General features: G+C 42.6%; 4 protein-coding genes across 10 annotated transcripts in view; 2 read left to right on the forward strand and 2 right to left on the reverse strand.

Moving 5' to 3' along the window:
* The window catches only part of GDF9 (growth differentiation factor 9), a 17,069-nt gene extending 6,772 nt beyond the window's left edge, over positions 1 to 10,297 (reverse strand). The window contains exons 1-2 of one of the 5 annotated variants that reach the window (XM_040444463.1): positions 10,286 to 10,297; positions 369 to 958 (exon numbers count right to left, since the gene is read on the reverse strand). In XM_040444463.1, coding sequence (XP_040300397.1) covers positions 369 to 765 — 397 coding nt within the window. In that variant the 5' untranslated portion in view covers positions 766 to 958; positions 10,286 to 10,297. Of the gene's footprint in view, positions 1 to 368; positions 959 to 2,626; positions 3,289 to 10,285 lie in introns of those variants that run through there. The other 4 variants (XM_040444466.1, XM_040444467.1, XM_040444464.1 and 1 more) reach the window with 4 other exon arrangements.
* Positions 3,321 to 4,611, forward strand: UQCRQ (ubiquinol-cytochrome c reductase complex III subunit VII). Its single transcript, XM_040444468.1, has 3 exons — positions 3,321 to 3,435; positions 3,574 to 3,741; positions 4,413 to 4,611. The coding sequence occupies exons 2-3, from the start codon at positions 3,588 to 3,590 to the stop codon at positions 4,505 to 4,507; spliced, it is 249 nt and encodes an 82-aa protein (XP_040300402.1). The 5' UTR covers positions 3,321 to 3,435; positions 3,574 to 3,587; the 3' UTR covers positions 4,508 to 4,611.
* Positions 8,613 to 10,827, forward strand: LEAP2 (liver enriched antimicrobial peptide 2). Its single transcript, XM_040444469.1, has 3 exons — positions 8,613 to 9,893; positions 10,112 to 10,251; positions 10,543 to 10,827. Exons 1-3 carry the CDS (start codon positions 9,837 to 9,839, stop codon positions 10,577 to 10,579), a joined length of 234 nt encoding a protein of 77 aa, XP_040300403.1. The 5' UTR covers positions 8,613 to 9,836; the 3' UTR covers positions 10,580 to 10,827.
* A 618-nt stretch (positions 10,828 to 11,445) lies between these two features.
* Positions 11,446 to 23,402, reverse strand: part of AFF4 (ALF transcription elongation factor 4) — a 98,811-nt gene continuing 86,854 nt past the window's right edge. For all 3 annotated transcript variants that reach the window (XM_040444462.1, XM_040444461.1, XM_040444460.1), the window contains 4 exons: positions 22,886 to 22,979; positions 22,037 to 22,080; positions 20,618 to 20,838; positions 11,446 to 17,241 (listed from right to left, as the gene is read on the reverse strand). In XM_040444462.1, the coding sequence (XP_040300396.1) occupies positions 17,114 to 17,241; positions 20,618 to 20,838; positions 22,037 to 22,080; positions 22,886 to 22,979 (487 nt within the window). In that variant the 3' untranslated portion in view covers positions 11,446 to 17,113. The remainder of the gene's footprint in view (positions 17,242 to 20,617; positions 20,839 to 22,036; positions 22,081 to 22,885; positions 22,980 to 23,402) is intronic.

Here is a 23,402-nt window from a genome sequence, read left to right on the forward strand (position 1 = left end):
GATATTTTAGACACATTTCCAGGTTAGCAGTGGTAAAAGGGGAAGAACAAAGAGAGGTCAAGACACCGGGTTTCCAGTCTTGACTTTGTGACCTTGGAGAAGATGCTGAGTTCCAACAAAACACTCCTCAGTCTTTAGAGCTATTAAGTCCCCTCTAACTCTACCCTATATATCCTAGGAGACTCGCCACCCCTTAATCCATGAAGATTTTAAAACCATAAGATCAAGTACCACATTTGATTTCGGTTATTGAATATTATGCAAAGTAAACCGCAATTCAAAGAACAAACCCAATCTGTTTCTTTAACCGAAACGCAAACTAATTTATCATCTTTCCACCACCCATTCACCAATCCACTCCTACACACCTGTCACCTGGTCCCCAGGAGCCTGCTTGTGCTGGGCATAAGATGTGAAGAGCCGAACAGTGTTGTAGAGAGGACTTCTGTTGGATTTAGGGATCCCCTCCTTGGTAGCAAAGGACTTATAGAGTCTCTTCATGTAACGCAAAGCTCTGGAGTCTGGCTGCAGCCTAGGGGCGTCACCTTGCCCATTATACAGAACCTTGAAGAGAGGAGGAAGGAAGCCCAATCTGTCTTTTTCATCTAGAGGCTGCACCAAGGACCAAGGTTCAGCCTTAGCTTCCCATTCAGCACCCGCTGCAATCTGAACTTCTCCTGTAGAAGCCCGAGAACAAAGACTAATAGGAAAACACAGCCAGGAAAAGCAGAAAAACCAAAGGAAAAAGTTGCTGAGAAGCGCCATGGCCTGGAAGAACTAGCAAGGAATACATTTCCCCATACCAGTCTTCTTCCTAAAAGCCAGGAAGAGCTAAGGTTGGTCTCTTAAATAAATTTTAGGTGTGTGGGTGGGCTAGGGTCAATTCTGTAATCAGACCTCAAGGATGGGTACCTGAAGATAATTCTTATCAGCTGTGAATCAAACATCTGATAACATCCTATCTATCCAATTTGTGCTCATTAGATACTGATGTATCTGGTGATTTACCTTTCCTCTCCCTTTTGTTCTGGCATTCATTTAAAATCTCTTAAGTTAGCATTGCGTAGGTGGACTACCTATGCAAGCTGAAAGGCCAACAGAAATTGAGAAGTGACCTTAAAACTCCCCCTTAAAAATTTTTAACTTTTTTTTAATGTTTATTTTTGAGAGAGGGAGAGAGAGAGAGAGAGAGAGAGAGAGAAAGAGGGGGAGCGGGGGAGGAGCAGAGAGTGATGGAGACAGAAGATCCAGAGCAGGCTCTGCCTTGAGAGCGTGGAGCAGCAGGGCCTAAACCCACGAACCACGAGATCGTGAACTGAGTGGAAATCCCACGCTTAACCGGCTGAACCACACAGGCGCCCCCAAACCATCCCTTTTTTGAGATTACGATTCTTAAAATGTTCCCTAGGTGCTTGCTGAAACTTCCAAAGCACGGAAAAAAGCTAATTATTCATGATGATACGAAAACCTGTTGGTATTCAATTTATGGTATTGGGTTCACTCTTGCTCTTCCTTCACTCTCATCACCTCTCTGGCTCCCAGGTGCTTAGAATAATTACTTACTGCATGTGGATTTGGAGAGAAAAAAGTCACAATTGGCATGGAAATCCCAGAGAACAGAGAACTATTGGATGGCCCAATTCTCTTAGGGAACTTCGTATAGAATATGTACTTGGAATGCTGCAATATGCTTTAAAATGGACATCACCTTTAACCCTGACTCATTAAAAAAAAATTTTTTTTAATGCTTATTTTTGAGATAGAGCATGAGCAGGGGAGGGGCAGAGAGAGACGGAGACACAGAATTCAAAGCGGGCTCCAGGCTCTGAGCTGTCAGCACAGAGCCCATTGTGGGGCTCCAACTCACGAAGAAGAACAATCGTGAGATCATGACCTGAGCTGAAGTCAGCCACTTAACCGACTGAGCCACCCAGGCGCCCCAGACCTTGGCTAATTTTAGAATATAATACCTTGATTCTTTACTTTCATCTACATATTCATCTGTACCTATGTAGGTTGAAAGGTTTAGAGATGTTTGCAGGTTGTTTTTTGTTACTCAAATGATGGTAGAATTTGCAAGGTGTTTTTGTTCTTGTTATGTAAGTACTTATGTTCTTGCCTTGGAGCTGAGACTAGGTGAGAGATGATGTTTTAGAGAAATGGGATGGGGTGCCTGGGTGGCGTAGTCGGTTAAGCGTCCGACTTCAGCCAGGTCACGATCTCGCGGTCCGTGAGTTCGAGCCACGCGTCAGGCTCTGGGCTGATGGCTCAGAGCCTGGAGCCTGTTTCCGATTCTGTGTCTCCCTCTCTCTCTGCCCCTCCCCCATTCATGCTCTGTCTCTCTCTGTCCCAAAAATAAGTAAAACGTTGAAAAAAAATTTTTTTTAATAAGAGAAATGGGACGAAGGTGCACCACAAGAGGCTGAAACGAATGCATATCCAGCGCCACCCATGAGATCACACTGGAAGGAAATCAACCCACACTCCTGGTACAAGAGAGAACCAGTCTGTGCAGCACCTAGGTTGATGAAACTGTTTCAAATTTTATGTTTCCAAATTTTAAGTTCATTGCCTATGCCAAGCCTTCCCGGCCCATGACTGGTAAGCAGGGTCGCATAAAACACACCTAAACTTTGAATGACAGCTTACTCCTACTACACACACGGCTGGCAATTCCATGAACTAAACATGTACAAGACGCCCTGCATCCCGCCTTAGAAAGCGCTTCCGGAGAGAAGCTGGCGGCTGCGGGGGTGACCTCTGTCTTCCTACCGCCATCAACAGCCGGTTATCAACGGCTTGACCACTTCTTGAAGACTCCTGGGGCGCGACCTGAGGAAACGTGATTATTCTACCCATGTAAAGTCTACACCCCGCCAGTGCATTCTACAACCGCGGCAGCCGAGAAAAACCCCGGATGCAAGCCCCTGGTACTGATTCTGATTCTCGTCACCGATGCTCTGAAAAGAACCGAACCCCTTTAGCGGCCGGACCAGAGCGCACATAGTCACGTAGGGAGGCCCCACGGCGGGCGTCAGGGCGCCCTCCACAGGCGCAGGACCCATAGGTCCTCGGCGGGAGCGCCTTTGACGCCGGCTGGCCCCTTTCTCTTCACCTCAGTTCCCCTCGGCCCCGGCCGTCGCACGGAGAGGCAAGGGACTGAGATAGTCGGCCGGGTAGTCCACGGACCCCAAAGGCCGCCGCGGAGTCCGCAGCCGGCGCTTGGCCCCGCCAATCCACGGGGCCACCCGACCCGGGCACTCTTCTCTAGAAGGGGGAGCAACGGTGCCTCCCCCTGGAGACGGCAGGAAAATGGTATTCGCCGGAAGTGACTTCACGGCCTCCCGGAGCGGCTTCCACTTAGCGGAAGTGACGGAAGGAGGCTGGTGCTTCCCGAGGCTGTGGAGGGCGAGGTGACCCCCGAGCGGGAGTGAGGTACGGTCGTGGTGGCCCCTGGGAGGGTGGAGGCGGCGCCTGGGCCGGGAAGGATGGGGGGCGCCGGGGAGGACCTCTTGGGTGGAAGCGGCGCGTCCGGAGACCGAGGTAAGCGCCTATCGACCCTCGGTGTTGCAGGCGCCGTCACGACCATGGGCCGCGAGTTTGGGCATCTGACGCGGATGCGGCATGTGATCACCTACAGCTTGTCACCCTTCGAGCAGCGCGCCTTCCCGCACTACTTCAGCAAGGGCATCCCCAACGTGCTACGCCGCACGCGGGCGTGCATCCTTCGCGTCCTGCCGCGTGAGTGCCTTGGCCGGGTAGGGGGGCTGGACTTCCATTACACCCCAACAGCGGGTCCATTCCGTGAGCACTGTCGGTAGGGCAGGCACTCCGCAACTTTGGATACGCCCGGTTTCTGAGTGTTCCTGAAAGCCCTCGTGCTAGTATATCGTCCTGCTTATCTTAACCGATGAGCAAACTGAGTCACAGACGACTTAAACGACCCGTGCAAGGTCACCTGTGTGATTTCAGCGCCTCCCTCTGAGGTCATCTTTACCCACTAAGTAGCGAGGAACTGTTTGTGTTACATCCGCATCAGGTAGTGATGAAAATTAGCACAACATTGTGAATTTGCTAAAAACCACCGAAGTGTTCACGTACGCGTTTCTGTTACGTGCATCGTTACGTGCATAGTTTCTGTGAGTTATCTTCATTATCTCATTAAAATATTTAAAATGTCCAACAGGAAAGAGATCGGGGAGGTCTGGTGACAAATATTCCTGGCCTGGCCCTTTATTTTGGTCGCCTGTAAAATGAGTGTGTGATACAACCTTCCTTCATCATCTGGTTTAAAAGTGGCTTCTTGGAAACTAGAGACAGGAGGGCACAACCTGCAGTGAGTCAGAAAAGAAGACTGGGACCCCAGTGTCTTATATGGGTGCACTGCTTACTCTCGCTTTTGATTTTTAAAGCGTTTGTAGGGTTTTATCTTGTCTATACCTGGGGGACCCAGGAGTTTGAGAAATCCAAGAGGAAGAATCCGGCTGCTTATGAAAATGACAAATGAGCCACTCATCTGGATAATGGTTCCCTTCGTCTGAAAGCCCTTCTCTGGGAGAGGAGTCGACACTGTACTGTCTTGAAGACATAATAAACTTCTTATGGACTGCACCGTTGTCATTTTCCATTTCTATGAGCAAGTCCTGGATGTGACTAATATTCAAGTTGGTGAACTCCCCTTCCTGGCATGAGTCCTAAACAGTTTCTCTAGTGAGTTTGGTGAAGCATCTGAGCTCAGTGCTTGTTCTGTAATCTACGAGAAAGTAGCCGCAGCTGTTCCTGCAGATCATTTGTGAACCGCGGGTTGCCAGGGGTCTGCTCCCGTAATAACAGCAAGATCTGGTCACGACTGTAATTACGGTGTGTCACATAGTCCTTCATGTGCCTTTAAACCTCACAGCTGCCTTTTTTTTTTTTAATTATCATTATTGCACACATTTTGCAGATGAGGACACATGCACAATGAGAGTAAGTAATTTGACTAAATGACACAAACAATGATGGTAGAGTCTGACACTAATGCTTCTAAAGCCATGCTAGACTGCCTTTCCTCCTAAGACAGGCCTTCCTTAGCCAGAGGGGAAGTCAGCTATAAAAGCAGGAGTGAGATCACCACTTGGCCCCTAGAGCTGGTGTCAGCAAATTGCCTGTTCTTGTACCAGGCTGCTAATGGTTTTAATCACATATGGCCCAGAAAGCTTAAAATACTCTCTGGCCTTTTACTGAAAAGTTTACTCTTGTTCTAGAGCCTTTGAATTCTCTTTTTAGTAGAAAGGCCCTTTTCCCTTCACCAGGAGATGGTAGAGGTAGGTATGGGTAGTTAACATGCTTCTGGTTGCCTGCTCCATTTCTAGAAACTTTCTCACTTCTTAGGACACTTCCTGCTGGTCCAGAGCAGCAACTGGCCCAGGCTGTATTTTTTCTCCTTTTCTTTTTATTATTTTTTAAAAATGTTTATTTTAGAGCGAGACAGAGTGTGAGGGGGTAGGGAGAGAGAGAGAGGGAGACACCGAATCCAAAACAGTCTCCAGCCTCTGAGCTGTCAGCACAGAGCCCAGTGCGGGGCTTGAAATCATAAACTGCGAGATCATGACCTGAGCTAAAGTCGGATGTTTAACCAGCTGAGCCACTCAGTTGCCCCTCTTTTATTCTAACAATTATTCTTGCCTTTTAGGAACCAGGATTAAAATACTTAGAAACAAAAAACGCTAATAGAAATTGGATTGTGTGGCAGGATAAAGAACCTCTGAGTCTGGTGAACTGGGGCGCATGCCCTTTAACCTGTGTTTCTTCACTGTATGATACAAGCAAGAAATCTGCATCTCTGAGCTTTGAACTTTTTGCCAGTAAGATAATGTGTTAATATAAAGCCATAGGGTTGCAATGGTGAGATGAGAGATAAGTAGGTGTCTGGCAGGCTTAACAAAGGACAGGTATGTGATGAAAATTGCCTCACCAAACGTCCAGTTTTCCTGGGCTCTGTCCAAATTTGTTCCCGGGACTTGCTGTGTATTTGGGTCCTAGACTATTGACAATCTGATGCAGCTGTGGACCTGAAGGTGTAAATGTACCCCTCCTTCACTTTATTTAGTTTCAACAGGTTCAGGCACCAGGGGAGGGCCACTGCCTTGATGGGCCAGTAACCTGTCCTCTTCCCTCTGACTAGCCTCAAACTTCCTTGGGGAGATGGCTACCCTCTCCCATCTTTTTGGCTCCATTTTACCCCAAGATGTTATTTCTTCTTGGTTCCTTGACTCCTTTAAAGAGAACAGCTCAAAAGTAAACTTAACCCTTTTTCAGCACAGACCAGGCCCTGAGTCTGGGTCTGAATCCTTTTTATCCCAGGAATGCTCTGAGAAGACCCTGCTACAATCTTTTACTGAAGTTCTGCTTTGAATAAAATTACTAAAGGCTGCCAGAAGGTTGTCTCTCACCAAAGGGCTTCTTCGTTCTCTAGGCTGGGGGGGGCATGGAACCCTGTGTAGCAGGGTGATGGGGACGGTGGGTTAAAGGGGTGTGTGGGGGATGTGTTGAGTTATCATAGCTCAGTACTACTGTACTGGGACCTGGGATTATTTTGGAGACCATTCTATCTGCAGAGAACTGTAAAGAAAAGAACTTTTAAAGTCTCTTAAGGAAGAAGGGGACCACTGCCGTGAGCCTTAATGCCTATAACCCACCCACTTGGAGCCTCCAGCCCTGGCTGTGGCTCAGTCCTCTGCTTCCAGGGCACAACCACTTAACTCATCTAGCCCTTCTTTTCCTCAGCACTGCCCCGCCCCCACAAGGGCTCTTATCTCTGGGCTGTAGAATGCAGCAAAGTGAACTCCGCTTTGCCAACAAAGTCCTCGAGATGCAGGCCTACCTAGTGTAGGGCCAGAAGCCTGTGCCAGTTCCAGCCAGCAAAACAAATACACTTTGACCCTTTGTTGAAGTTTTACCTGGAAAAGTTTTTCCATTTCAGAGTCTTTCATTTTTTATTAGACATGTCCTGCTCAGGGACAGCAAAAAAGTCTCCAGTTACGGCCAAGCCCTAATGGTCTCCTCTCCATCTGGAATGTGTTTCAAACTGCTCATGTAGCTACACCCTCTTTCTCTCATTTCATCCTCAGCACTTACCTCAGCAGCAGAAAATCCCTGGGACTTGTAATCAGAGTTACTGAGCTATAAGCTATCCAACATGCTTCTCATTTTCTTCTTATAAATTAATCATTTGAACCCCCCCCCCCCCCCAAATGTCAGTGGCTGAGAGGTCTCAGATCTCCTCCCATCTCACTGAGAGAACAAGAGACTGAAGCTCAAAGGGAAAGGACTGATCCCTGGTCAGTTAACCCAGACCCCAGGCTCCTGCCTCCCAGCCAAGCATTGTTTTCTCTTTATGGCTGAAATTGTTAAAGGCTGCTTAGACCTTTCTGCTGGAGGAAGATGTAGTTGTATGCTTATTCATTCAGCAAATACTTGAGTGTACAGAGCCCATTGATTATTTTTATTTATTTCAGGAATAGGCATTCATAGCTATTCAAGGGCTATGGGATGCTTGTGGACAATGGCTGTCACTTCAGCTTCATGCTGTCCAGATGCCACTTTCCTTTTCATACTTTGATTTTTGCTCCATGTTTAACTTAAACAACTACAGAGGTAATGTAGGCACATTTTGGAATACTTTTCCTAACCAGGGTTCCTTCCATGGGCAGTGAACTGATGGGACTTTCCTCTTGGGAGGGGAGGTGGCAAACAAGATTGAGGCTTGAATCCCAAAGGCTTCTGCAGTGCTGTCACACTCATTATGATACATAAGACTTTATCCCCCTGTACACAATGGACCCTCAGGCTTTTTCCTTGCCTGGGGAATTGGCTAGTTTGATTTTGCTTGGAGTAGAGGAGGGCGGAAATGAAAGATGAGGAGAAACCATGTTTGGAACTAGCAGTTTCCAAATCCCATTTGGCAGATGATGCTCTTTAAGGGGAGGCTGGCATGGAGGCCACAGACCTGTGTCTAGGACATCACGTTGTCAGTCTTTTGCTTATCTAATCAGATTTGTGTTCTTACCCAATGTTCACTAGGTCATCACATAGCTTCTTCCCCACTCCTCAGAGGTTCCTGGTTAAGCCCCTACCTGGGCTGATTCAACATCCAAGCTCAGGCCTAAGGGGAAGGAGCAACCAACTAGTCTGTTTCTTCAAGTTCCTAAAGTGCAAGTAGTGGTGTCTCCCTTAGGGCCTGGCTGCACGGTCATCAGTGGACTGGGACCAGGACCATCAGATCTGTGACCACACCCCACTCCCCTAGCTCCAGTTCTGAGGTCCATCTTCCCACCCTCTGCTCCCTCAATAAGACGATTGGCATCTTTGCTGTCCTATCTTCTGCTGTTCTGCGTCTCCTCCACTTTACCTTGCAGAACAGGCAACCTCAAACCAAATACCCATCCTGATGATAAGGCCTTGGAAAGAGGTATCAGCCAAGCTTTTTTTTTTTTTTTTAATATTTATTTTTGAGAGAGACAGAGACAGTGTGTGAGCAGGGGACGGACAAAGAAGTGGGGAGACAGAATCCGAAGCAGGCTCCAGGCTCTGAGCGGTCGGCACAGAGCCCAATGCAGGGCTCAAACTCACGACCTGTGCGATCATGACCTGAGCTGAAGTTGGTTGCCCAACCGACTAAGCCACCCAGGGACCCCGTATCAGCCAAGTTTTTAGGGAGACACCAAGGAATCTTGTTACATCTGTCTTGGCTTAACCTTCCAGGTCATAGGAGGGATCTGAAGTCCTATCAATCTTACTCATAAGTTACAGCTCTTTCCCCCACATTTATCAAAATGCCCATGTCATTTAAGGAGTACCCATAACACCTCATGACTTAGGTACACGCACTTTCTTGTTCTAGCAATCTGCAGCTGTTCCTACGGAAGCTGATGGACGTTTTGTGCTTTGGCAATATCTCAGCCCTAGGCCTGCTCCCCTGAGGCTGCTAGAAGGCTGTGCTCTGCAGATGATCCCAGTCACCTACTGGGCAGAAAGCCTGTAATTCCAGGATTGCTGTCATATGTCACCATCATCAAGCAATCCCACTGATTTAGGACCCCTGCTAAGATATCATTCACATTTTTAAAAACAAAACCACCTATACTCATTCATTCTATTCACCCATAGTTCAAGTAAGTCCCACATCAGTCTTGATTGCCCTTCCCCTGGGAAAAGGCAGGTAGGCCAGACTTTGAACTTGCCACAGCTGGGTCCCTTCTTCTAGTGGGATGATCCGGAGCAGATAACTGGATGAGAGTCCATCTGTACAAAAGGGGGATCTGGGGCCGCTGTTAGATCACATATGCTGAAGCAACTTCCCAAAGAAGGGAGCTAAGGGCCTTATCCAATTGCCTGCAACATGATAGACTGGTGCTTCTTTCCTAGACAAGTCTGAAAAGGGGTCAACACTATTTCTGAAGACCTCACTATTAGAATTTTATTTTGATTACGGTGACCTCACTGAGCTATTTTGGAATCAAAATGTGGCTAGGTGCCTGGTTTCCCTCAGTGGCTTCACGTGGCTTTCAAAGGGAAGGAGAGGGTGGTGCTTTTGGTAAAATGGGTAACAGAGTCCAAGCCAGTAACATAATCACTCAAAGTCCAAATGAGGGATCAGTAAATACAACGTGCCTGAAAGGCAGGCCTTGAGCACATTCCTCTGGTAGACATTAACTTATTACATCAACCGTGGTTGCAAATATAAACTTTGCCCCCATCTCACCTGGCAACCATAAAAGTGGTGAATTCCAGTCTATAAAAGGAAGTGGGAACTGCCCCCGGATTTCAGGCTCCAACAGCCTCCCTCTGTCAAGATGTGGCATCTCAAACTCTTTGCGGTGCTCATGATCTGCTTGCTGCTGTTGGACCAGGTAAGAAGTGGGTGTACAGGGATTGTGGTGGTGTGGAGGGGTGGGTGTGGCGGGGGGGGGGGGTGGATTGTAGGCCGAACTTGAGAACCAGACTCAGCCCTTGAGGAAAAGTCCCTCTGCTCTGAGTCTACAGCATCCTGGCGGTGAGCATTCTCCCAAGGTGTACAGAAAGGGGTCACCTCTTCCACGCCTGAGCTTTACTGGTCTTTGCCCTACAGGTAGATGGCTCCCCCATGCTGGAACCGAGGTCAACAAAGAGAAGGCCACGGAGAATGACTCCATTTTGGAGAGGGGTTTCCCTCAGGCCCATCGGATCCTCTTGCAGAGATGATTCTGAGTGTATCACGAGGCTGTGCAGGTAACTCCAAAAACTTGGGAGAAGGGCAGAGGACAGAAGAGCACACACGCAGATCTAAGAATAAAACTGGGAGAGGCGACTGCCTGGGCTGTAGCCGGGAGCTCCATGGAGAATCCCTCAGGACTTGAGAACCAAGAACAGCTCAACAAAGTTAGCATGAAAGGTGGTGCCTTTCCTTTCTGCAGTCTATCCTGAGGTTAGATAGAGCCAGGAGAGGAAGGAAACACAGAAGACATGTCTCTGGGCACTGCTAAACCTTTGTCCTAAAAACCACCTTTTCTTTTCCTTAAGAAAAAGACGCTGTTCCCTAAGTGTGGCCCAGGAATGACGTACACACCGGGGGAAAAGAGGACAGCATTCCCCTACACAGTGCTCCATTCTATGGAATATTGATGAACTGCATTTTGGCTGGAGACACTTAAGTGAAGCAGTTTTGTGTTTTTAATATTTAAAGACAGATATGTGCTTTAAACTGGTCTCTGTTTCTTCTTAGAATGTTATGTAGATAAGCTTAACTAAACTTGTCAATTTAGAGTTTATTTTTCTATGTATACTATTAAACGTCTCAAACTGAAATTTTCAGTCTCAAATTCAAGTTTTTGAGGGGAAAAAGGATTCATTTTGTATGCTACAGAAAAACCCCAACATTGCCTAGTAACAGACTACTCAATCTGGAAAGGACAGTGAAAGTGAACATGTAAGAAATAAAGAACACAATGGCAGGCTGCAAGAGAAAAGTTTCCTAAGAGCCAGAGGACCAGCCTTGGCAAGTTCACAAGCTGTGGCCCTGGATCCCGGCCCTTCGCTCCAGGTCAGAACTCTTCAGCAAGGCCTCAGACATGGGCAGTGTCAGCACTGACTGCCCGACGATGGGCCCAAGTCTGTCTATGACTGAAAAGGAGGCAGAACTGGAAGAAAAAAATCTAGTTTAATAAAACAATAAAACCCAAGCCCCCAAGAACAGCAGAAAAGACTTTTCTGAGTTCTACTGGAGCAGGGTGAAGTGTGATCTACGCAAAAGGATGCATGGCCAGCAAGTGCAGAATTTCTGTCATCAGAAAAGAAGAGCCGGACTAGGGGACCAGACTCTTCAAGCAGAGAAGCAGTAGACACTAAGCTACAAAAGAGAAATTACATGAAAAGGCAGAGTAAGAGTTGAAGAAGTTTAAAGAGCACAGTGTTTATAAACTTTAATACAGAAAATCTATTTGATATTTATTAAACTTAGTTTCTCCAGCTATGGTTTGGCATTATACAAAGCATCTTAATGACACAGTAGAGTTAAAAAGATCTTTACAAATTGAAATGTGATACCCTTGTCTCCAAATATTTTAATTGCCATAAATTTGTTTAAAAATACACATTAAACGCATGTTTGACACTCTAAACTTTCTATAATCTCAATACCACAAAATACATATAATATACTATACAGATGTGGAAAAATCTAGTTAGTATATAATACTTTGCTCACCATTAACAGCTTTATTATGTGAAATGCACATACTTAGAAATCCTAGCTTTTGAGCCCCAAAGTACCTCTGAAATTTTAATGTATTGCAACAAATAAAAATCACAGTATATAATTGAAATTTTGGTTGAAAATGTCAGATGCTTAAATATTTTGGATAAAAGAAATGTAAAACAAAGATTTGGATCATGTACAAAACAAAGGCATCCTATCAGACACTAACAGTACCTTTCTGCAAAATCAACAAGGCTTTTTATCAGCGGCATTGCTTCCCCTCCAAAACCCTCCCGAAATATCAAACCGTTATTCACCAAATAATTTTACTGTCAAATAAGATAAAAGGATTCAATAAATATATAAGCATTTCCATCCTCCATATACAAAATTTCTTAAAACCATTCAAAACGGAGGCTAGATAGAAATTTTCATAACCGTGCTAACCAACCTACCTCACATCTGGTCCTCAAAAGTAGTGCCTTTTTAGGCACTGCCATCCGGGCCAGCTCTGTTGGTGAGCCCCGCCCCCCCCCCCAACCCCAGTACTGTTGAACGCTCATGTCAGTGATTTGCCAGGTGTGTGCATAAAGTTTTAAAAGGGGGACACTTCTTGAACAGTAACAACAAACTCAACAGTATGGATAACCATGGCATTGATTTGAAAGGCAGCATTTCCAAACATATTTTCCAGAGAGGAACATAGCCATTAGAAAATTCCAGTGGTTGAAAGCTGAAAAGAAACCCCACGTGGAAACAGTAACAGGTCAAAAACTGCATATTACTAGAATTTCTGGGTGGGAGCTTTTTTTCCATGCTCATTTAGGAAGCTTTTTTGTTTGCTTCTTTTTAAGAATGGCAATTTATGCTTAGCTGAGCAATGGTGGCAAGGAGAGGTCAATGCTGACATTCCGAAAGTCAACTTCATTATGTGATGATTACTTTAGGCTGCTATTTTAGGATGCTTAAAGATCTGTAAGACTCGGTTTAGACTTAACTCTAATGCCATATTCTGTAACCAGATTCCATCAAAAAGAAGAGATTTAGATATTCTTCCGTTGCTTTTCTAGAGCAGTGACTTTAATTAACCATACGGTTCAACTGAACAGAATCAGCATCTGCTTTACGTACTACTACTAACTTCCTTCCTGTCACTTGCCAGCCTGGTTCTAGGGTCTCGATGCCTAAACTGAATTTCTCCGTTACGGAGTATGTCAAAGACAAGCTCACAAAAAACATTGGCCTCTTGTCACTACATATTCCAAATAATTTGACACTTATCTCTATTTATTTTACTGAATAGCAACCTTAGATGTGCAATGTTATTTATTATTGGAAAAAAAGTCTGCCTCTCCAACATGTAGATACATGAAAACTGAAATGAAATCTGTGTTCCACATAACTAGGGAATATGAGTTATAGGAGTCTACATGAACATGAAATGCTTTGCTTCTGGATTTACTTAGGTTTAAAAAAAATCATCACAATCTGCCTGAAACAGTCATTCCCATCAGATGTTCCTGGGACCCAGAGGCAAACTCCTATAATTCAAAATACATAATGAGGCCATTTTGTTCAATTAGCAACTGGAAAATTAAAATCCTTCCCACCCTGTAAGAACCCTTATTATACTACAGAAGGGCTCAAATATATTCTCAAAGTTAATTTACTACAAATCATAGTAATTAAGCTTTAACAATCTAAAAGGAATACACATTGCACCCTTGAACATTAATATTCAAGGTGTCAACAAGAAAGTGTCTTAGATCAATTTAATAAATAATGTGGAAATAGTTGCACTAAGCTAAAGTACTAAACACACACATTTTTGACAAACTAATTTCATGTTTTCATACATACATACATATATATAAAGTGTGTATGTGTACATAATTTTAAAATCCAAAGTTGCATACCCTTACGCCTAGGAAGAGTGCACAGTGTACCTCTCCTCTACACAATCAGGCATCACTGACTGGAGCAACCACTGGCTGCTCTGAAACTCCAGAGTGCTGCGAGCCTCCAGAACCAGAACTTTCGTTTAGAACAGGTGCCTTTTGTAGGCTCTTGCTTCACAATGCAAGCTCACTCAGTGAATATAATTTCCCAAAGTTTCTGTCATTAAGTACAAAATGATGCTTGTCTGATCTAGCTGATTAAACCTTTCTTTAAGAAAAAGAAAAAAACAACAATTAAAAACAACAACAACAGTGAATCTAATAAAGCCACAAGTGAATGCAAAGCACAGCCTAGATGCCTATGGATCCACCAGTGTGAGAGCTACCCGGAGCACAGGCATGTTGTGGGCACGTGCACACATTACTCTACACTGCTTTTACGTTGGAGAATTAAATTCGTGATGGTCAAGCTTCTCTACTCTTCAGCAACTATAGCTGAAGATTGATCTGAAGTACTCATTTCTTATAAAGTTAGTTCTTGGCTACTTGCCCAGGAAAAGGTGGCCCTGAGGCAAGAAATGGGCTGAACACTCCCCAGCCAGACTGGCCCCGGGCTGGACTGTGGAAGCTTGAATCACCTGGAGGGGAGTGTTCCCCACAGCCCAGCCCAGGCTGGGCAAAACTACCATGTGACAACTTCATCCACTGTCCACTGGATGCCTGTGAAGAGTCCAATGGTGTAGGCTGCTGCCTCCTGGCATACAAGTGTGGTCTTAAAGAGCAGTCAATAGAGTTTTTTTAAATAGTTGCTACTTCTATAATTAACTATATATTAAGTACAAGTCTCAGACGAAGTAAGTTTTTAGCCACTTGTCAAATTCAGGTTTAAATGGTTACAGAACAGTGAAGACACCTATTGAGGAAGGAGGAACGGTGGCCTATAAAGGAGTCCAAAGTCTGTGCTGGAGCGGATGAAGACACAAACAACTTTGGAGGAGATGGACACAGAGGGGAGGGAGTGGTGTTTCCACAAACTATTACATCAAAAATTCAATTATTTAGGATACGATTTTGATCCACTGCCCATTACCACCTGGTGGGAAAAATCCCTCCACGATGAAAAGCTTGAAAAATTCATTCTCTAAGAATGAACAGTTTTACAGAGAGAGAATTAACTTAGAGCAGCACCAGAAAACATGCAGGAAACTATATTTTAACCAAGTATCAGTGTGACCCCAGAAACACTCCTGCTGCCTTTCAGGACACACAAGAGATTAGAACACACTGGAATTCAGAGGTACCCAGCTGGCTGCTGTTGCTGAAAAGTATAAACGCTCAGAGGACACTTAATCCCTTTCTAAGACATCACTGCAAATTAAGGAATCAGAGTAAGAGCAATCAGAGAAGGACAGGACATACAACTACTTGATTAACAGGGGTGAGTTTCTCAATAACTACCCTAGATCACTGAGAAGTCATCCTCTTAAGGAAAACTGTTCCTAAAACATACTAAGATGAAGTCAGAAAGATTTCAGAGGCAACTTCTCTAAGGGAAAAAAGTTAAATTCAACCAAATTTCTAGATTCTGATCTTCAGCGACATGCAAAAACAACCCGAGGTACAAAACAGTTAAAACGCTCTATAAATTTGAACCACAGGACAATGAGGGTTCACTAGCTTCAGAAATGAGTGTAAAAAAGACTCAAACACAGAGGACTCACTGCACCACTGGGCTTGGGAGATTTTCTATCCCGTCTTTCGCACTTCAAACCTTAGCAATCATCTGTAAATGGCAGGGCAATCCTTTTTTCTGATTGGATGGATTCATTTTTGGAATGGGGAAAAGGATAAACTATTTTTTGAAGCAGCATTACCCAACAGGTTAGACTAAGTCATGTACCAAAGCATTAGCTTTTCTGAAATAATTAATCTTTATGTGACCCTAAAGGAAGATTAAAAAGTAAAGAGAATTTAACATTATTACTGCTGAAGACCAACCACATGGGTGATCTGGTCCTAGTGTAAAACTTCATCTGTAAACAATCCATAAAGGTTTCATTCAAAGGTAAGATTTAAGGCACACCAGACATGATAGGGGCACGAAAGGGGCATGACAGACGGTACGTTTCTCGCTTTTAACGCCTATATGCACCTTACAGGGAAGGTACTCTGATACACAACTCTTACAGAGCTGGCTTCTTAAGCTCTACCCCTGCTCCCTTCCCCTTCCCAAGAGAGCTAACATTGAACTAAATTAGATACTTTTCTAGTGTGAATTTTCTGATCCCATCGGAAACACAAATCATTGGTGAGGGGGCCCTCATAATACAAAGGCAGTCAATACAAGACAAGTCTAAAAGGAGAACGTCATCTCTACCTCAGGCATTATAAACTGTAAGTTGTACAGCAAAAGCACACACAGCAAAGCTCCAGCCCATTCCTGCATTAGTCACTGCATGCTCCCATGAGAGCATCACAATCTAGTGTGGCAAAAACATTTTACAAATAAGAATTCTGAAGAGAGATTTAACCCTTCAAACACCATCACCGAAAGAGATACAGGCAACATCCCCGGGAGCTGGATCATTGTTTGTCCCTCAGTAACTTAACTCTGTTTCAAAACCGTCAAGTTATTAGCAACAAAAAAGAACACATGGTTTTAGCAAAATCCATGAAGTTCAAGATTGTCCTTTTATGAAACCCTTCACACGACATCCGTCTTCTAGAAAGTTTACCTGCCCTCTTTTGTAATGCATTAAATGCAAGCTATAGTCACCTTGTGATTGCTATAGTGTTATTAACACACATTCACAGTTCCGGAAGTAATGCATACAGAATCAGACACATTTCATCTTCTCTCTGGAGAATGTCATCTTCTCATATTTAAATGATTTTCATGTGTAGAAGAATATCCTTAATACTAAGTATAAATTCTGCAAGAAAATTGTAGTTACGATTTAAAATAATATCAGGTAGTAGGTACAGAAAGAACACGTCCACGTTTTAGATGAACCAACTCTTACTCTTAGAAGAGCTACCACAAAAAGACATTAGGTAACAAAGCTCCCAAAAGTATATAAATAAAAATGCCTACATTAAACTTAGGCTAAATTTTCAACAGAGTAAATTCATAAGCAGAAATAATTAAGTTTTAAACTGCCCCAATCTGGGAACTTAAAAAAAATTAAAATAAATAGGATTTCAATTGATTAGTTATGAATTGCAGCTGGAATTTCAATCTTATTACAGATCACCAAAACCGTCTTAGCAATATGTGCTGCAGATTTAAAAACATTTAAATAATTTTCCATATTGGGAATATTAAAGGGGTCAACTGACATCATGGCTTTGGGTTATAAATAACAACAACACATGAACCAGGGAGGAAAAAACCATTCCTCATTCTTAGTGTCGACTAGGTGGCATGTTATGGCAGTTTTCCTTCGTGATGTGACACAGTGTTGTGGAGAAAATCAGAGGCAACGAGAATGTGTTCAGTTCAAGATATCAACTTGGCATCCTGGCGAAGCCAGTGGAGTCCCTGCCGAGTATATCGAACCAGGTCTGTCATGATGCTTGCATTAAAGATGAGAGGGCCCATCACTTTATCCAGTTCAGCAAAGAATTCTAGAAAACCAAAGAGAGTCATTAAATGATACACATGCTCTCCCCAATCACTGCTTTAAAAGTTTGGTCTAGACTGTAAAACAGTATTCATAGGAAGTCAAAAAAAAGATTCCCGCCTGCATTAAAATGATGACCATCCACATTTTAGAACAAACCATCCATCCCATAGTCTCTGTCTTTCAAGCTACATTATTTTCTCTAAGTCATGAAACGTTTCCAACAGACTGTATGGTTAGGCATTAAGTGTTATACATAAAAGCAGAATTCCACTAATGGAAATTATCAATTGCTAGTATGCAGTATACACTACTAAAATGGGGACCTAGTGCTACGATGTACTCAAAACAGTCTCTGTTTACCGTTTTTGTGTAACAAGCAAGTGGTACAAAAAAGGACGATGTTCTGTGCATGTTTCCCCGTAACAGCTCTTGTGAGGTTAGATATTTATGACAGCCTGTATCCAAACTTTCTGCTGCAATCATATACCATGCAACAGTGATAAACTAAATCCCATGTTTCAGACAGTATAGTTTAAAAATGTAAGGGATGGAAATGAAAGGATTCTTCCTATGTGAACAAATACACGTTGATGTGGATGTGAGGTGGGTGCAGAGGAGGATGGAACGAAAGTGTCCTAACATCTGATCCCGATGCAATTTTGGGAGAAGACAGAGAAGGATGCAGGACTCAGATGGTAAAGTTTTTATATGTGCAAAGAAAATGGGGTCATTCTCATGATGAAGACCTGGCCCTACTCAACACAAGACACAATCAAACAGTGAGGAAAAAAGGGTCTTCTTTATAGAATGACACCTAAAAAATGCAGAAGGAATATCAGAAGACAGATTCCTATTTCCTAATGGAATAATGGATATAGATAATAACCATCAATGGATGTTAAAACAGAAGTTAAAGTTTGAGGGGCGCCCGGGTGGCTCAGTCGGTTAAGCATCCAACGTCAGCTCAAGTCGTGATCTCAGGGTTCGTGAGTTTGAGCCCCGTGCTGGGCTCTGTGCTGAAAGCTGAGAGCCTGGAGCCTACTTCGGTTTCTGTGTCCCCCTTTCTCTTTGCCCTTCTCCCGCTCACACTCTGTCTCTCTCTCAAAAATGAACAAACATTAAAGCAAATTAAAAAAAAAAAAAGTTAAAGTTTAACAGGGAATCTTACATCAAACTGAGGCTAAAACCACCTGATTTCAATCAATGGTCAAATCCTAATATCACTAAACAAGAGATAACCATTAATTACATGCCTCATAATATGCTGTAATATGCTATAACAGGAAATCAAGAGCACCACCTATGAAGTATTATCTAAAATAATGAACTTGAATCTAATCAAGTCTCAAGATGTAACTAATCAGTATGAAGGAAATATGGGGGACAGAGGAGCAAGCTAAATGATACCATGAGGAAGGAATCAGTCAAACCAGAATATGTGTCATTTTGTCTTCAACATAAATGGCACAGTGCCCCACCTCCAAAAACACCAAAAAATAGAGGTGGGAGACTGATCAATGGATGTGTGGACTCTGTTGGAAACAAACGGAGCTGTCTTTAAAAAAAAAACCCAAAACCCGCATATTTGCCACAAAAGGGAAACTGGATGGTAGACTAGGTATTAGGTGACAGAAAGGAAGTACTATTAATTTTGGTGACTGTGTTAAAGTGATCACAGTGATCATGTTTTTGAAAAGTCCTTATCACTCAAGGATGCATATACCAAAGTATGTTGGGGTGAAATGTTATAATATCTGTTGTTTGCTTTAAAATACTCCAGGGGCAAAGAAAAGCAGGAGTCAGAAAGAGATGGAGTAAGATTAGCAAAATACTGTATTGGTAAAGCTGAAGTTGAGTGCGAGGTGCACAGGGGTTCATTATAGCATCCTCTTTCCTTTAGTCAATATTTGAAAAGTACCAAGCAAAAAAGTAAAAATGAAAGAAGAGGATTTAAAAAAGGAAAAATGAAGCTGGAAAACTGTTATCAAAGAGAAAAAATGTAAAGTAAAGCAGGAGTGACTTAATAAGAATTTTGGCTTTGTAACCTTTCCTGAGCAACACTGATAGTATTTAAAATTTTAAGAAAAAATTGGATTTTAAGAAACACAACTTCATGTTTGATGCTGGGGTTCCTCTTCTACCTTTCTCTTCCCATTATCCCTCTTTAGGGATAGGAATCATTCATCTTCATCTGATTACCTGTTTATATAATAAATATTTAAATGCACTGTGACAGAAAGACACTTGACTGACTGATGGGAGTGTTGGTCTACAAAGGATCTACCTGAATAGTTGCCACACTTGCCATATTTGCTAAAAAAAGCTATGAAAATATTATGGTGTTTATATAGTACTTTTCCCTAGTATTTTATTATTATTTCTTAAATTTAAAATCCAGTATAGTGGGGCGCCTGGGTGGCGCAGTCGGTTAAGCGTCCGACTTCAGCCAGGTCACGATCTCGCGGTCCGCACGTTCAAGCCCCGTGTCGGGCTCTGGGCTGATGGCTCAGAGCCTGGAGCCTGTTTCCGATTCTGTGTCTCCCTCTCTCTCTGCCCCTCCCCCGTTCATGCTTGGTCTCTCTCTGTCCCAAAAAAATAAATAAACGTTGAAAAAAAAAAATTTTTTTTTTTTTAAATCCAGTATAGTTAACATACACTGTTATATTAACTTCAGGGTACAATACGGTGATTCTTCCCCAGGACCTTTAAATATGTTATAATTCTCAATGTTCTTAGTTTGGGACTTAACAAACATGAGGTACAAAGTCTCAAATAACCTAAAACTGAATAATGCTAGAAAATAATTTATTTTATAGTCTCTTTTACCATGTAAGTTTTTCAATAGACCTAAAAATCCAGTACGAATGTGTGTTTTTTTTTAAGTTTTATTTATTTTTCTTTTAGTAATTTCTACACCCAACACAGGGCTCAAACTCATGACCCTGAAGACCAAGAATCGCATGCTCCTGTGACTGGGCCAGCCAGGAGCTGCCAAATGTGCTTTCTTACATATTAACTATCTCCTGTGTACAAAATGTCTGCATGTAATCTTACGCCTAAGTCAAACTTACTGTCACCCATCCTAACAGCATATATTTTTATTACTTTTATAACTGGCGCTGTCCTTAATGCGCCAAAACAAAGGCCTATTTGTCTTAGACCAAAAACTGTTTTTAGTTTAGTCTGTGTCACCAGTACAGTGAAAGGTATTTTTTCACCAAATTCAGTACATTCAGTATGACTGGTAAGCAATGGTCATTATCATCAACTCTCGATTGCATAATAAACTAAATGCGGATCAGACACTTATTTAACTGGATCATAAAAGCTCTTTTTGACAATTTCAACCTTCAAAGTCTCTCCATTGACCTTCCTACCTTTTTGCTCTTTGGAAAGCTGCTCGGCTTGGTCCCAAATTTCGGTGGCATAGAGGAAGTTGGACGTAACCTGAACATAGCTGGCTGCCATCTGGTGGATCCTCTGTGGAATGGTCACCGAAGAACCACTTGCTGAAGCACTACTGGCCCCAGAAGAATAATTTCCTGAATTGCCTGGCGACAGCTTTGGAGATACAGGGGAAGGCATCCCAACAGCTTTGCTACACACAGAGAAACAGGAAACTTATTCGTATGAATATGGTGAATGTGATGAAACCAATGTTCTACTGGCTCTTCTTCCATGAAAGCTTTTAAAATTTAAAGATTCTTTTAAACTAGAAGAGTTCCCAGAGAAGTACAATTCCTTCTAAGTAAGTACTTACCTCACTAAAGCCCATGGTGAATCATCCTATCTAGACTCTTTGTTTTAATAAATGTAATAAATAATAAGTCCCACCTTTTGACGGAAAAGAAGGGAGGAGTTCACACACCTTGTCAGTAGCACTTCAAAGACTTAGAAGTTAGATCACCTCACTCCCAGCTCAACACACTTTCCATCTATTCTGGCATGTAATAGGTACTTTTCTAGTTGTTTTATAGAAAGTTGGGTGGAATTTGCAATTTAACACAAGAAAATTGTGGTAGTAGATAGGAACATCTTATTTTGAACTCCATTTCAGGTATTTTCCAAGTTTAAACAAGTTATTCAAAGCTGACAAAGAGGTACAGATTTCTCAATCAACTGCAATTATTTCAAGCTTCCTGTCAATTAAATCTTTCTCAGGAAACACATGTTGAACTCTGACAGGTACATTTCAGCAGTACTAAAATTTGTGGAAATGCCAAAGACCGTTTAAAAAAAAAAAGGAAAATCAAACAAAAGTTGGGGGGGGGGGGGGGAAGCTATTTGTTAAGAATATTTTTATCTTCACTTTTAGCACTAGAAATTTGATTAAGAAAATACACAAGGGCAAAGACAGAAAGTCAGTTAAGATAAAAATAATAACTAAGTAAACTTACACACAAAAAAAGCTTTCATGGCAATTTGCCTCCTTTTGGTGGGGGTGACACAGGAAGGGAGGAAAAGCCACAATAATACCATCGTGATAAAAACCCAAGTAGGTGTGGAAATCAAACTATGAGAAGGACTGAGGTGCCATTAAAAAAACTCAAGATTTCTCCAGGTGAAATATCCTCTTCTCTACTCTTTCTAAGATTATGCTCATTATCATATTTTCAACTTAGTAAAAATAAACAGAAAAATGAAAACTTTAAAAAATACTTTATTAGAAATAGTTGTAATTTTTAAAGAATTGTCATCTTTCCATTTTTGGAAATTAGACCTTACCACCCATTCCACTTTTACAAACAAAAATAAATGTGTCACAAAAAATACTTTATAGAATAAAATTTACCTACCTTCCCAAGCCAGGTGATGGTGCTTGAGAATTATTGTAAGAATTCTGTGGAAAAAATAAAATGTATTTAATTAAAAAAAAAAAAAACACACAACTTCTGAAGTACTACAGATATTCAAAAGCACTGGGCCAGAACTGACCTTAAGAATCTTTACAGATTTAAGAACCTAAAATGTAAGAGCAAGAGAGAGAATGTATGTGTGTGTAAATGTGCAACAGAAAGACAATACTTAGGTGAGAGCTGGGGGTTCTGAAAGACTTAGAGAGAATACTCAGAGAAGAGGGGTAGTCATACTATATGCAAAGGCTGCATGAAAGTGAATGGATGTAGCCTACAGTTTCTCTGAAGCAGAGGTTTAGATAAGGAATGAGAAAGAGACCTCGATGACTTTGAGGTCAGGGTAAGAAGCTTGGACCTGACCTTGAAAGCAACAGTAAGCTACTGAAGGGTTCCAACTCAGAACCGGGGCAGGATTTTAAGAAGATTTATGTGGTGCTGGCAGGAAGAAACATAGACAGTTTAGGAAACAAATGTAACAGTGTAAGGAAGGGTGGCAGTAAAACAGAATACCATTTGCAATGTATAAACTAGGTTTCATTATAAAAAGAGGCTACATCCCCTGAACTATTAGTAAGTGCTATTGCATATGGCTACATAGGTTCTACAATCAGATATATATAGATTTAAAAACTTTTTAAGAAATCTCAAACCTATTTGAAAGTTCACCGACAGTAAGTAGCTCTACCCTTGCTGTGGCAGGCAAGACATGAAGGCACTTTTGGGGTTGGGATAGGAGACTTTACAAATTTTGTGTCCTAGAACATAGACCATCCTCTTTTTCACACTTACCTTCAGGTGCTCTGTCAGTGTCTTTGAGTACTTCAGAGCATTTTCCTTCTTCAGTTTGAACAGCCTCAGGTACAGCAAAGACTGGCATCGCAGGCTGGCCAATGGAAAAGGGTAGCTTATTTACCAGCACAGCAGACTCTGGCTATATCTGCACAGACAACTTTTGTATCGTGCAAGAGCGCAGGACTGGCTAATGTGAACAGACCATGGCATAAGTGTCAACGACACTAACCCTGAGGCAAAACTGGAAGATGTGCTCTTTATGGTACACACCTCAAGGAGGGGAAGAGACTAAGGACTAGTCTCCTGTTTGCTGACATTCAAAAATCAAAACCTCACCCATAAGACACCAACATGTCATTGCAACACATGCATTAAAAAAATCACTGAGGAGCAGAATCTCTAGATCAAATTATAAATATCTCATACTAAACAACAAAAACCAGGGGACTCCACTATGCATAGTACAACTCTGCTGCAACGCAGGTAAGCCTTACTATGGCTGACCAAAGCCCTG

This window comes from Herpailurus yagouaroundi, unplaced genomic scaffold, assembly GCF_014898765.1.
Source record: "Herpailurus yagouaroundi ecotype Mexico unplaced genomic scaffold, PumYag 192, whole genome shotgun sequence".
In the NCBI taxonomy this organism is placed as follows: Eukaryota; Metazoa; Chordata; class Mammalia; order Carnivora; family Felidae; genus Herpailurus; species Herpailurus yagouaroundi.